We start from the raw sequence: 12,997 nt of genomic DNA, 5'->3' as shown, positions 1-12,997 counted from the left end.
GACTTGAGAGAGTCCATATAGAGTGACAAAAAGAAAGAGGTTTAGCTTTAAAATTCTCCCCAGAGACTCAGCATTGTAACTAAGTCTGGAAAGCCCGCATGCAACATACTTCAGATAGGCTTAAACATACCACCCTCTCAAAATTAACATTCAACTACTGCCTGCTTAACATCTGCTCAAACATGGCAAGTTGCTGTGATATTGTTAGACTCCTGGTGAAAGCTTTCTTCCAGCTAAAAATTAGGAGAGAGAAGTCATAGTCACTCAAATATAAATCTACAACTTATGAGAAAACTGGTGAGTGAATTTTATAAAGCTGAGATGGATTTCTACGTAATAATTCTCTAGAGTCCCTGAACTGGTGTAGTGTCTGTGCTTTGGAGTTTTATTAAGAGAAACTGAAGGTTGAATGAACATTAAATGCTTGATTTGCCACTAAAACAAGGCAGTTTCTTCGTGGAACTTCTGGAAGGTCAACTGATTTAAGCTCAATAGAAAAATTTCATTCTAATCAACTGAAAATGCATCATCTTTCATAACTTATTATCTTTAAAAACACAATTCCTGACATATCACAATGTTTTCTATATCTTTCATTTAAGAAAAAAGCTGACATGTATTTTAGTATGAAGGTTTCAAATAGCTCTCCTCTTCAGTCATGAAATTTAATGAGGTTCTAAAGCATGCAGCACCATGAGAAATCAATATCTATCTATCTATCTATCTATCTATCTATCTATCTATGTCAAAAGAGGATAAAGATCTCAGTTTACACTTCTCAAAATGTAAAGTTTAAAGGCTGCTTATGGAAAATAAATGAATTTTTTTACAACAAATGAGCTGATCTACAAGTTTGTCCTATTGTGTAAGCATCTTTAGTAAGGAGTCAGGCATTTCCCACCTCATTCAGGAACCAGGGATGGGCTGATTAGAATCTATAAAGTAGGCAAATGTCCAGTCAAAAAAAATCACTGCATGAATTGAGTCAGGTTGTCCAGTTCCTAATACCTACTCCAGAAAAACTCTGAAATTTGTACCAAACAAAATAAGGACCAAGAACGCCAAAGAAAAACTACAGTTCAGTGACTATTTCATCCCAGAACTGCATAAACATTCAGAAAGGGGGATGTCAGCAAAGACAAAGCCAGTGCAGGCAAATAAGACCTTAGCCTCTCCCACATGGACTAGAGAAGAGCCAGAGACAGGTGCAGCCTTCGGGCTTTTCAGTTCAGAGGCAACCATAGTGGAAGATTCCCCTGAAATAGCCCCAGGGTGATTGTAAACTCATATGGGGACTTTTGGGAGTTACAGCGAACACAAGCAACCAATGCCAGTGTGGAATGCCCCAAGACTCTGAGATACCTAGTGCCATGTCCTGAGACAACATGGGAGGATGGCGGTGGCCGTGGAAGATCCAGTCCTCTGAACCTCAAAGATCCAGGAAGACTAACCCCAGGAAGAAGTTAGAATAGGAACCTGGAGATGCTGGATGAGACTGAGTATGTATGACCAGCCCACTCAAAAGAGCAGGAGAGGACAGTGCCTGGGACTGGCACAAGGTCCCAGTTCAGGAAATAAAGCTGGAGAGAAGAGTAAGCAAAAAAAAAAAAAAAAAAAGATACTAACTGGTATATAAATACCTTTAAAAAAAAAAGAAAAAAAAGGCCAGAGTGCAGAAGACTCAGTAGGAGACTGGAAAGGATAAAAAATAAAAACCGCAGACAATGAAAACCAAACCAGTCAGATAAATGTAAATTCCTACATTACTGGGATGGCCATCTGAGCTCAAGAGAGAGGGTCTTTCCTCTCTACTCCTTCTAAATGATCTCTCGTAAATCCTCCACAGGCAATGTTCTTGCCATGTTAAAGGCCTTCATCTGGACAATGCCTGGAGACCAGAAGCATATAACTGTCCATCAGACATCCCTCATTTCACTCTCTGACCAGTCCATTTTTCTCCAGTCATACTTTTTTTGCTTATCTTTTACAGTGATAAATACAGGAAAGAGAAGATATGGTATATCAGCAGTGTGTGTGAAAAAGACTTGGTAATTTCAACTGAACACAAATTCCATATAAGTCAAAAATGGGATGGATGTTGAAAAAGTTAATGAAGTCTTAGGCAGTGTTAACACATCTGCCTGACGATGACAGTCTGCTTGTCTAGCCTTCTGCCTATTGCTTACTGTCAGACTGTCCTGCTGCTGTATACTTCCTTTTATGAAGGAAATTATCTGCTGAACCCCTGCTGGACTTCTGTGATGCTGACTAGGTGTGTGTGTGTGTGTGTGTGTGTGTGTGTGTGTGTGTCACTTTCTTGGTACTGCCAGATGCTAGAATGTGACCCAAATGCACGTCTTCCTCTAGTGATTCCTTCTATCCTCAAGGTCCTGGCCAGCACCAATCTACCCAAGCCCTGGTTCATCTGACAATGTGAAAGCCCCAAATAGTGGTACCTATAAGCACTATCATAATCTACCAGTCTCTAGTGGCCAGGCTGCCTTGCAAAACCATCTGATTGCAGGAAGTAGCGATTTCTCCTCCAGTTGATATGCCAGCTGTGGTCCACCACTGCCATGCATTCTAGCAGGGCCACTTCAATCAGCATCTTCACATCTCTGCATACCCCTACAGAGCTCGTCAATCTCCACATCCTCAGTTCTTTGGTCTCATTGTCTACCTCCAAATGTTCCTGGCCAAGATGCCATGCCTAGCCCAGTGGTGGCTCAGAATATCTGGCAATACCACCATGAACAGCAGAGAAGTAATCCTTTAAGATTCTTTCTTCCCTCCAAAACGACCCTTAATTAGCATGATTCTAGGCTGCCCAATTACCTACAATGGGTGCTAGTCCTGCCTCCTTCCTTGAGAGAGGAAAGAACCCGAATTCAGTGCTGGAGGGAAATCCTGATGAAGAAATGCTGATCACTGCAGGCCAGCAACGATTCTCTAGTTTATCGTTGTAGAAGAGAGTTTAGAGAATCAACAGAGGCAATTCTCCAGGTGAAGTGACTTGCTTAGGTGTACAGCAGCAGAATGTGTCCAAGGTCAGACTTATGCTCAGGGCTAGAATCCAAGGTCAACTCTATCTACCACACCTTGCTGCCTCTCATCTTCTTTTGGTATTCAAAAAGTTATTTTTAAAAATTGTAATTACAAGGATATTCTACTTGGTAGCTATGATCTCAGTGAATTCTGCTCTGACCAAGGCTTGGGTAAAAGGATGAACCTGATGAGCTGGAAAATGAGAAAGGTGTATCACCTTTGAATTTTCTCTCCTAACTCTGGCCCAAATACTTCCAATCTGAAGAATCATCTCCTTCAGAGAGTCTGAAATAAGCTTTGGAGTGAACTTTCAATACAATTTCTTTCCTTGGTACAAAGAATTAGGCATAAGTCACCTTCTAAAGGGATGCTGGCTTCTTAAAATGTTGTTTACAATTCACTCGAGTGGAAGCCTTAAGTCTGGTGCTTATGTGGGAGCACAGGCTCCTTCTACCAAGCCCGGAGAACAGAGAGGGAGTTGGCTTCAGCGGCCAGTACGCCTTGAGAGGCAACCCTCCATCTGTCTTGACCTGTGTTTGCCTTTGAGCTTTCTTCTATGGCCTCCTTGCCTGAATTCTAGCATTGTGTAGCTCATTGGATCACTCTGGCCCTCAGTTACCCAGGACTTGGTGGGCATCACTGTTGAAGTGTCAAAAAAACAAGACTGTGAGCTTCATGAGGGCAAGAGCAGTGTGTCTGGTATCTCCTCCAGTGCTCAACATGTAACAGGAGGCTTAAGAATGTCTACAGAAGAGAGAGCTCTTCCTTTACATCTTTATTTCATTATGGGAGCATGCCACAGCTCAGAAGAGTACAAACTTGTGGCATGATGACAACCTTTGATAACCCTTCCCTGAGACTAGAGCAAGCAGATCAGCAAAGCATGAAGAGCAGGAAGTGAGGACAGCCTGCTCCTGCCAGCAGAGCTGGTGACAGATCCAGGCACAGGGCAGTGCAATGGGAGGCACAGACAAAGTACATGATGAATGCCTGTACTTTCAGAGTCAGTAATGTCTGCTCTCTGTGGCACATGGGTATTTATTTGGGGACAAATTAAGCTGCATATGGAACACTGAAAGACCAGAGCCTCGAGGAGAGACAGGCAGTCTCTCAGCATGTAATTTTCAGACAGCCCCTAAGGGGGCACCCAGGCCTCAGCTCATGTTTCTTAGGCAGTCTGGGAGATTTTGTTTGTTGGGGACATATTATACTTGAAGATCTTACAAATTAGACTTTTGCAAATGCGAATTTTACAGGTAAAATTTTTTAAAAGATTTCTTGTATCCTAGTATACGGAGTATTGTTTTAAAAGGTTAATCATCAGAAATAATAGGCACTCCTGTCACTGAATGTGAAGGGAAATCATGTTTCAACCCAAAGCATGAAATGGTCCACAAATCTACACACTCTAGCCCCTTCTTTAGATGAAAGGGAAAAATCTTCATACTGATGAAAAATATATTTCTTATCTTCAATATCATTTAGTAATAAGCAATGGGTGAGCATTTTATACATTATAATATGGCTATTATTCTGCTAAACAGTTTGCATAATACATGTTAAGAGGCAACTCTGCCTAATTAATTCCTGGGCAGGTGGTTTGTATCATTCAGCATAATTTCATAATCCAAATGTGGGTTTTAAAATTTAGAATGTTGCAAATATTTTGAATGTCACTCAAATCCACAGGATCTAGTCTGAAATGATATATAACACATACTATTTTTAATATATTTTAAGAATGCTAAATTAAAAAATGAGGAGAGACAGCTGTGTGCAGCATAAACAAATTATGCACTTTGAGATCCAGGCTGTCACATCTGCTTTATAATTATGTGCTTCAAAGACATATTAAAAGATATAGAGAAAAATACATACGTTTGAAACTATGAAATAAAACCCTTGAGTTGTACTGTTAAAAATTACGATTTTGGGGGACATATGAAAACAAATGTTGTCCTTTAGAATATTTAATACTCAAAAAACTAGAAACACTAAAAAAGAAAATGTTGTGTAAGAATGTGCATGAAATATGTATATATAGGATGATTAAATTATTTAACTTTTGTTACCTCATTATATATACATACATACGTACACACATATACACATATATTTGTGGTGAAATGCCAACAAAATTTTTTATTAGAGCATTTTGGAAAACTCATATTTAACACATAATAACATATTTGATATTAAATAGAACATGATTTGATATGCCATAAAAATGAGTGATCAATAATGGTAATATTTCAGGGGGGGTTGTCAATTTTTATACTTGCATCATAAGTTTATTTCAAATAATGCTACAGTAAACTAGTATAAGCAGATATTACTTAGACCTCACAAAATACTATTCCTTCAAAAGCTATATCATATTAAGGCACATACACCATTCATTCCTTAATCATACTAAACGGCTCCTCTAGTCAACGTATTAATCATATTAGTTTTCCTAAAGCCATATTGCTTGCTTAGGGTAAAGTAGGAGTTAAAAGGGTACAAGATGGTCCTCTGAGGTGAAAAACCTAAGCAGCTTACTGCCTCTGTTAGTATTGAATATACAAAAGAAAACTGGAAAAAGACACAGACTTCTCTGCTGCAGGATAAAGGGATGGACAGTCCCTATTTTGATATATGGCATAAGTGAAGTGGCTTGTGCAGATTCCCAGTAGCAAATCAAATTTGTGAAGCGTTTCATATTTTTAATGTACTTATCCAACCTTAACCTCTCTAATCTCCAGTCTTGCATCTCCATCTGCCTTCTGGATATCTCGAATTGGATGGTTCAGACTCTTTAAATTCACCATGTTCAAAACTGAAATCAGGAATGTTTCCCCCAAATCTTCCCTTCTTTTTAACTTCCATGGTTACCTGTCCATGGTACCAAGATCCTTCTAGTCATCCAGGCTGGCCCTAGGTGCCATTCTAGACTCTTAACTCTCTCATCCCCCAAATCCAATCTGTTGCCAAGGCCCATTCAGTTGACCTTCATGGCATCCCTCACAGGTGCTCCATTCCCTAGACATTGCCACCACCTTGGTGCAAGCCCTCACACCTCATGCCTAGGCTATTGCAACAGCCTGCTGGTGGCTCTGCCTGCCACAAGTCTCTCACTCCACTCCATTCTTCATTCAGCTGTCAAAGTGATTTTCCTAAAATGCAGGTTTGAACATGTCACTCCCCTACTCAAAAACTCTAGTGGTTCCATATGACTTGAGGATCAAATATAAAAAAAATTGGGGGTTCAAAGTCCTCTACAACCTGCTCCCCACTCCAGTCTTGTTCCATCTGACCCTTTCTCCTTCTCCCTCCACATACTCTATGAACCAGTGACAGTGGCATCCTTAAACAAAATCCTTCATCGTCCCCCTCTATCTGGCTGTCCTCTATGCCTGCAACACTCTCCCTCCATGTCGCCACCTCCTGTCTATCCTTTCTTTCTTCAAGTCTCAATTAAAATTCTGCCTTCTACAGGAAGCCTTTTGGGATGCCCTTTAATTCTAGTGCCTTCCTTCTGTTGATTCTTCCCAATTTATCTTGTCTATACTTGTTTGTACATAGGTATTTGAATGTTGTCTTCCGTATTAAACTGTGGGGTCCTTGAGAACAGACTGTCCTTTGCCTGCATTAATAGCCCCGAATTCAGGATGGTGCCTGACACAAAGAAGAAATTTAATAAATGTTTACTTACTAACTGGATCAGAATGTGTATCATACTGTTGGAGGTCTCATATAAACTGGAGAAGATTCAAAGGAAATCATTTTCTCCCAGCTATACTTTTCCTCATTTTCCCCCAAAGGTGAGTGTTGTTTTAATGAAATTAAAATAAAGTGCAAAAGTAAAATACATTTTAAAATATAACATTCACTTTTAAGAACAAAAGGAAAGAATAGGACTGGGGGGGAGAGGTTGTACCTCAATAAGAAATAATTGAACAGAATACATGATTTTAGCGACTACCCAGACTACCCTTCCAGGCTCTGCATCACAGCTGTTTCAAGGGGTTGTTAAGTCTAAATTTGGGAAGGAGGGGAAAAGTGTCTTTGCAAAGCTTTGATTTCAGAATCAGCATTTAAAATACAATATTGGCACAATTCACTTTTTCCTTTATTTTTTTGTTTAATAAAGATAATTATCAACACTTACCAGCAGCTTCAAGGACCAGTTGCAGTCTAGCTTTGGCTTGTTCAGCAGGTGGCTATGAAACAAAGCAGAACAACATTACTTATCAGTAATAATAGAGACAGCTTTCTGTTTGAGTATCATAAACCTCTAGCAATTTCACTTATGATCAATCCTTTAATCCACTTGACTATCTCTAAAAGTACAATAGTATCTCTATCAACTTTCTCTCACTGCAACAGTCAAACAGAACTTTACTTTTAATTTTTATCAATATATGTTTTCTTTCGTACTGCAAAATCTCTTGTTCTTATCACATTGTTATCTACTCAGCGTTGAGTATTAGGAAAAACCAACATGTTTTTAAAATGATCATATACTTTAATGAGACAAGATGAAGATCTAAATAATATACTTGTAGTTCCAATTATTGCATGAAGTTTTGCAAACTGCTGAAACAAGTCAAGATAATGTTTGAAAATTCAAATTGTCAAATAAAAGTAGCAAGACAAATTTAAAGTGCTATGATTCTGCTCTCTCTTAAATGTGTTTGGGTGAGATGGGTGAAGAGAAGAAACTATAAGTTGTATCCTTTGCATTCATTGACAAATGGCACTTATGAGTGATCTCAGTTAACAACTGTCTCAGTTCTGTTTTTTAACACTGAAAAGGATGCAACACTGCTCAGCCCTGTTTCGATAATATTCTATAAAAACTAGAACATGGAACTGATATGGCAGAATATACTAATAAGTTCAGAATAAAAATTTGAATTTAAGGTGATGAAGACTTCTTCACAAAAGCTTGCTGTTCAATTTTTGAAACAATTTATCCTTGAAGTCCAAAAAGATTTTTTTCATAATTAATTTATAAACATGTCAGCAAAAAAATTAAACATGGAAATTTTTAGAGATGAAAGCAATTACTCTATTGTTGCCATCTGTGACAAACAATCCTTTCAAAAAGGTAAGCTAATTTTCTTTGCCAATTTCGTTTGTTAAAGAGGATTTCAATAATAAGAAGACCATCATAAACCATGTACTATTTAAGCCTTAAAGTGACGCATAAACATGAGTTAAAAAACTTATTTACTCTTATCCTATGTAGAATTGCCTATGATATATATTTTTAAAGGTATGTTTTTATTATGGTTCTCATTTCAAAGACAAAGAATTCTGAAGCATGGCTACAGTGTTCCACTGAAGAATTTTTGACAGAAGAAAACTGTGTACTTTATCAGTGAAAATAAAGCATGGAAAACAATTTTACGTATCTCCACAAGAAAAGTCCTCCCAAAAGGTGGCAATATTTCTCAGATACTTGAATGTTCAAATGGGGCCAACATAATCAATTGTCACACATGTACAAAATGGAAGTTGGGTTCAGTTTCAAAACATTTCTGACTCAAAGAAGAGACTGGAACTAAAATAGTACATATAACTTTTTAAATAAATAACATAAAATTTATTTCAGAATGTTGGCTATGCATATTGGTTTTGAATTTCATTTTTGTATGCTGGATACCAAAAGCAACTTTAAAAGAACCCTAAAGGAATTAATGTATTATACCTTCCACAGCACCCTAAATACAATGCATTATTATAGAGAAGTACTTAACTTATCAAATGAATGAAGGGAGTTTAATTAAATAGTCTTTTTAAGATAATTTAAAAACACGCTGTATTTTATGAATAGTATCATTGGAGGGAAAACAAAAACTTACACAACATATGGTGATGCTGAAGTGTTTCAGAAAGAAAGTCTATTTCTTTTATACTCAAATCTACTTTTGATTCCACAGATATAAAATAAAGTTAACAAATGATTAAATACAAAATTGTGAATAATAGGTAAGAAATTAGTTAAGTATTTCTATGGAATATATTAAGAAGGAAAAACATCATATATACATATATACACATATTTATATGTATTTTAAAGCTTTTACTAAAGCTTCAACAATGATTCGTTTTATATGTGTGTGTGTATATATATATATTGTGTGTGTGTATATATATATATATATATGTATATATATATGCACATTTGTATCTGTATCTGTATCTCTATCTAGGCATCATTATACAATTGGAGAAAGGAACAGAGGCACAGGATCTTAGCTCTATCCCTTGAAGAGATAATTGATCCTAATGTTTCGTCTATTCTAACTTCATGAAGAACATATAAGTGACTGTTTTCCACAGCTTCAAATCATAACTTACAAAAATGAATGAGGAAATAAAATCAACTATACATAGGCAAAACATAGGAGAATTTCAACAACAATATTGAAAGTTAAAGTTTATCCTTAAACTAAATGTAATTGCTAGAAGATCATAGATTTTTAGTTGGAAAGGAACTTACAAGTAACCTACTTGAAATCTATTTTAAGGTAAGGGAACCGAATTTCAAGAAACTATGCAACTTGTTAAGAGTCACATCAGCATTAGGAAAAAAATGGGGGGGGGAAGCAAATCTATCAAGGCATAACTTTGTAAAAAAAATTAAAATAGATGTGCATTCCATTCTAATGTAATATTCATATGCAGTGTAAAGACTGGAATTTTCTTTATCAATGAAAATATTCACTATCCTTAACATTATAAGCAGTATTATACAATCAAGTTGATGTCAATTATTACTCAAAAGAAATAATACAGAATATGAAGATAATCCTTTGATAGTATTATGATATTAACAAAAAATCTATAAATTTAAGCTAAATAAGCTAACGGTAAAAAAAAACAAAGCTATATGTACTGTGACATATTAGTTAACTACTACAGTGGTACATATCAGCTTCATTTTTCTGAAACCATCCTGCTAGTCATTTCTTATAGCAAAATAGTATTTCATCACTATTTTAAAAGAAGTATTGTACATGGAATAAAAATATACCTACATTTGTTATTTTAATTTTTAATTTTTCTATATTATTAAAACAGAGGCTTTAAAAAAAATTCTTTTGGTTCCAAATTTGTCCCTCCCTCATTTAATGAGAAGGCAAGAAAAACAAAACCTATCACAAATTTGTATAGTCATGCAAGACAAATTTGTGCATTAGCCATGTTCTTCCTCCTCTTACCTCCCCCTCAAAAAAGGGCAAGAGAAAGAGAGACATAAAATGTTTCAATCTGCTCCCAGAGCCCATATCTGGATGTGTATAGCATGTTTTATCATGAGTCCTTTAGAACTGTGGTTGGTCATTGTGTTGATTAGCGTCTTTCAAAGATGATTATCTTTACAGCAGTTGCTGTGTAGATTGTTCTCCTAGTTCTGCTCACTTCATTCCACATCAATTTATACAAGTCTTCCTGGATTTCTTTAAAACCAGTGCCTTCATCATTTCTTACAGAACAAAAATATATTCCATCACATTCATATACCACAACTTTGTTCAGCCATTCCTCAATTTATGGGCATCCTTCCCTACCTTTAGTTTTAATAAAATAATACAGTAAGTTGCATGGAGAGAAAAAAGTTCTAGAACACTCTCAATAACATTCACAAAACCATAAATGCAAATGATTACTAATAATCACCTAACAATTCTTGATTAAGGTTTATGAGTTTCCTCACCTTAAGATGAAGGATTTCAAGTAGATGGCTTCTATAAGTTCCCTTCCAAATGAAAGTCTATGATTCTACGATGTTCTAGCAATCACATTTGTTTTAAGAACAAACTTTAGGGAGCTCCTCCCTACAGCAGTGGTGGTGCGTGACTCTGGGCCAGCCCTTGTTCCGAACTCCTGGGCTGAACCTAGATGTTGAGTGGTTGGACCAATTCATTCATCTGTCAATGGTCACAAATTTAGAGCTGGAAGGTCATCAAGTACAACTCCTTCATTTTAGAGATAAAGAAACCGAGGCCCAAAGATTAAATGATTGCCAAGTGTCACACATCTGTCTTACAGATGCCTGGTTCACTGAGATTGACTTGCCTAGGATCACACAGCCTGCATACACCAGAGTATTTCCATGAAGCTGTGTGACTAAAAGTCATGGAAAACCACAACCTGAGGAATTAAAATGGGTATTCATCCAGAGGGCAATGAAGAGAAGCATGGTATGTGTGAGCAGTTGGTAAAATATTGCACAAGAGAAGAGGTACAAACATAGTATATTGTTAAATATTCAGTAACCATCTCTCCAGAAAAAAGCGTATGCATATATACATATATTACATATATAGATATATGTATATATATGTAGATATATGTATGTAAACACTTGTTTATTATAAATTTTACTGCTACTTACAGTACACAATTCACAAAAATAATAAAACATACTTTTTTTTTTGGTAAACGCCCATTGATCCTCACAAATGCTTTCATTGATTTCTGCTGAATTCTTATTTCTGTAGTCCTCTTATGATCCTAACCAGCTCTTTTCCCAAAAGTTTATTGTCATTAAATCTGATCTGTGATCTAATGTTAAGCTATTTCTCATCCTTGTATAAATTATATTCATTAAACCAGAACCTCTAAGCACCCATAAAAAAAGAACAAACTTTAATATTCTATATTGTCATTGAAACTCTCCTATATTTTGTCTATGTGTATGGTTCCATTTCTTCATTCATTTTTGAAAGATAATTTTGTAGTATGAACAAACCTTTATGCAGGGCTTGCTATAGGCCAAACATGGTGCTAAGTACTGGAAATATAAAGAAAAAGCAAAACTAGTCCTTGATCTCAAGGAGCTTATATTCTACTGGGAAAGAAAATATATGCATAAATCAGTAAATACAGGGATAAGATAAACAGAGGGAAAGAACAGAGATGAGAAGACTATTTGCTTTGTAATCACTATAGACAAAAGGAACAGAAGGTAAACAAGCACAGCAAACAGGAAAGGCACCAGTAATAAATTATCCCAGACAAAGAAGGTAAAAAAAAATAGGAAGAGAAACGTGCAAAAGTTATATGTAATAGAGGGAGGGAGAGTGAAGGAGAAGGTAGATACTGAGGGCTAGATAGAAGATGAGGTTAATCATAATTAGTATCTGACCAGCAAGGTTTCATTTTATGAATCCCACATTTATATGTTTGAGATCATCTGGGAAAGGTATTCACATAATTTAATTTAGTCTCTTGCAGTATCTTCTTTTTGCCCCTTACACTCTCCTTTTGTACCATGGTCACCAAGTCATTGCACTTAACATCAGACTAGCTTTACTGAAGAAACAGAGAATTTGAGTATTAGATGAATGCTCCAGCCCATATAGGAGAAGACTACAGGAGCGGTGTCCATCCTGCTTCTACCTGACAAGCTCCACAGAGGGGTAGGTGCCACTTCCCGCAACAGCTCACTGAACCTTCGCAGACTGTTAAGAGGTTCTGTATATCCAATCTAAATTTGCCTCTTTACAACTATGATCCACTGCTACTGGTTTTAACCTTGAAGCAAACAGAACAAGTCTCATATCTCCTCACCAGAACAGTCCTTCAAAGACTTGAAAACAGTTAGTATGTCTTTCCTGGCTCTGGTCTTCTTCAAGCTCAACATATCAAGTTTCCTCAACTGATCCTTAAATGGCATAGACTAAAGGTCCTTCTCCACTCATGGAGAATTCATGGCCCTTCTCCATTCTCCTTCCCATGGACACACTCAAATCTATTACTGTCTTTAAAAATACACATACACATATATGTATATATATGTGCATATATACATACATGTATATGTATATCTAAATATATATTATTTTTTCAATTAGCCAAGAATTTACTTTTCTCTCTTTCACCTCTAGTCCCTCAATTGAGAATAAGCAAAAAACAAAATTATAATTACAGACATGTATAGTCAAGAGAAACAGATTTC

The 12,997-nt window shown here is 36.4% G+C and overlaps 1 protein-coding gene across 3 annotated transcripts in view; it reads right to left on the bottom strand.

The window, feature by feature from the left end:
* The window catches only part of RSRC1 (arginine and serine rich coiled-coil 1), a 449,846-nt gene that overhangs the window by 168,258 nt on the left and 268,591 nt on the right, over positions 1-12,997 (bottom strand). For all 3 annotated transcript variants that reach the window (XM_036756193.1, XM_036756191.1, XM_036756192.1), the window contains one exon: positions 7,196-7,247. In XM_036756193.1, coding sequence (XP_036612088.1) covers positions 7,196-7,247 — 52 coding nt within the window. The remainder of the gene's footprint in view (positions 1-7,195; positions 7,248-12,997) is intronic.

This window comes from Trichosurus vulpecula, chromosome 4 (assembly GCF_011100635.1).
Source record: "Trichosurus vulpecula isolate mTriVul1 chromosome 4, mTriVul1.pri, whole genome shotgun sequence".
Lineage (NCBI taxonomy): Eukaryota > Metazoa > Chordata > Mammalia > Diprotodontia > Phalangeridae > Trichosurus > Trichosurus vulpecula.
This window is presented reverse-complemented; position numbering and strand designations above follow the sequence as displayed.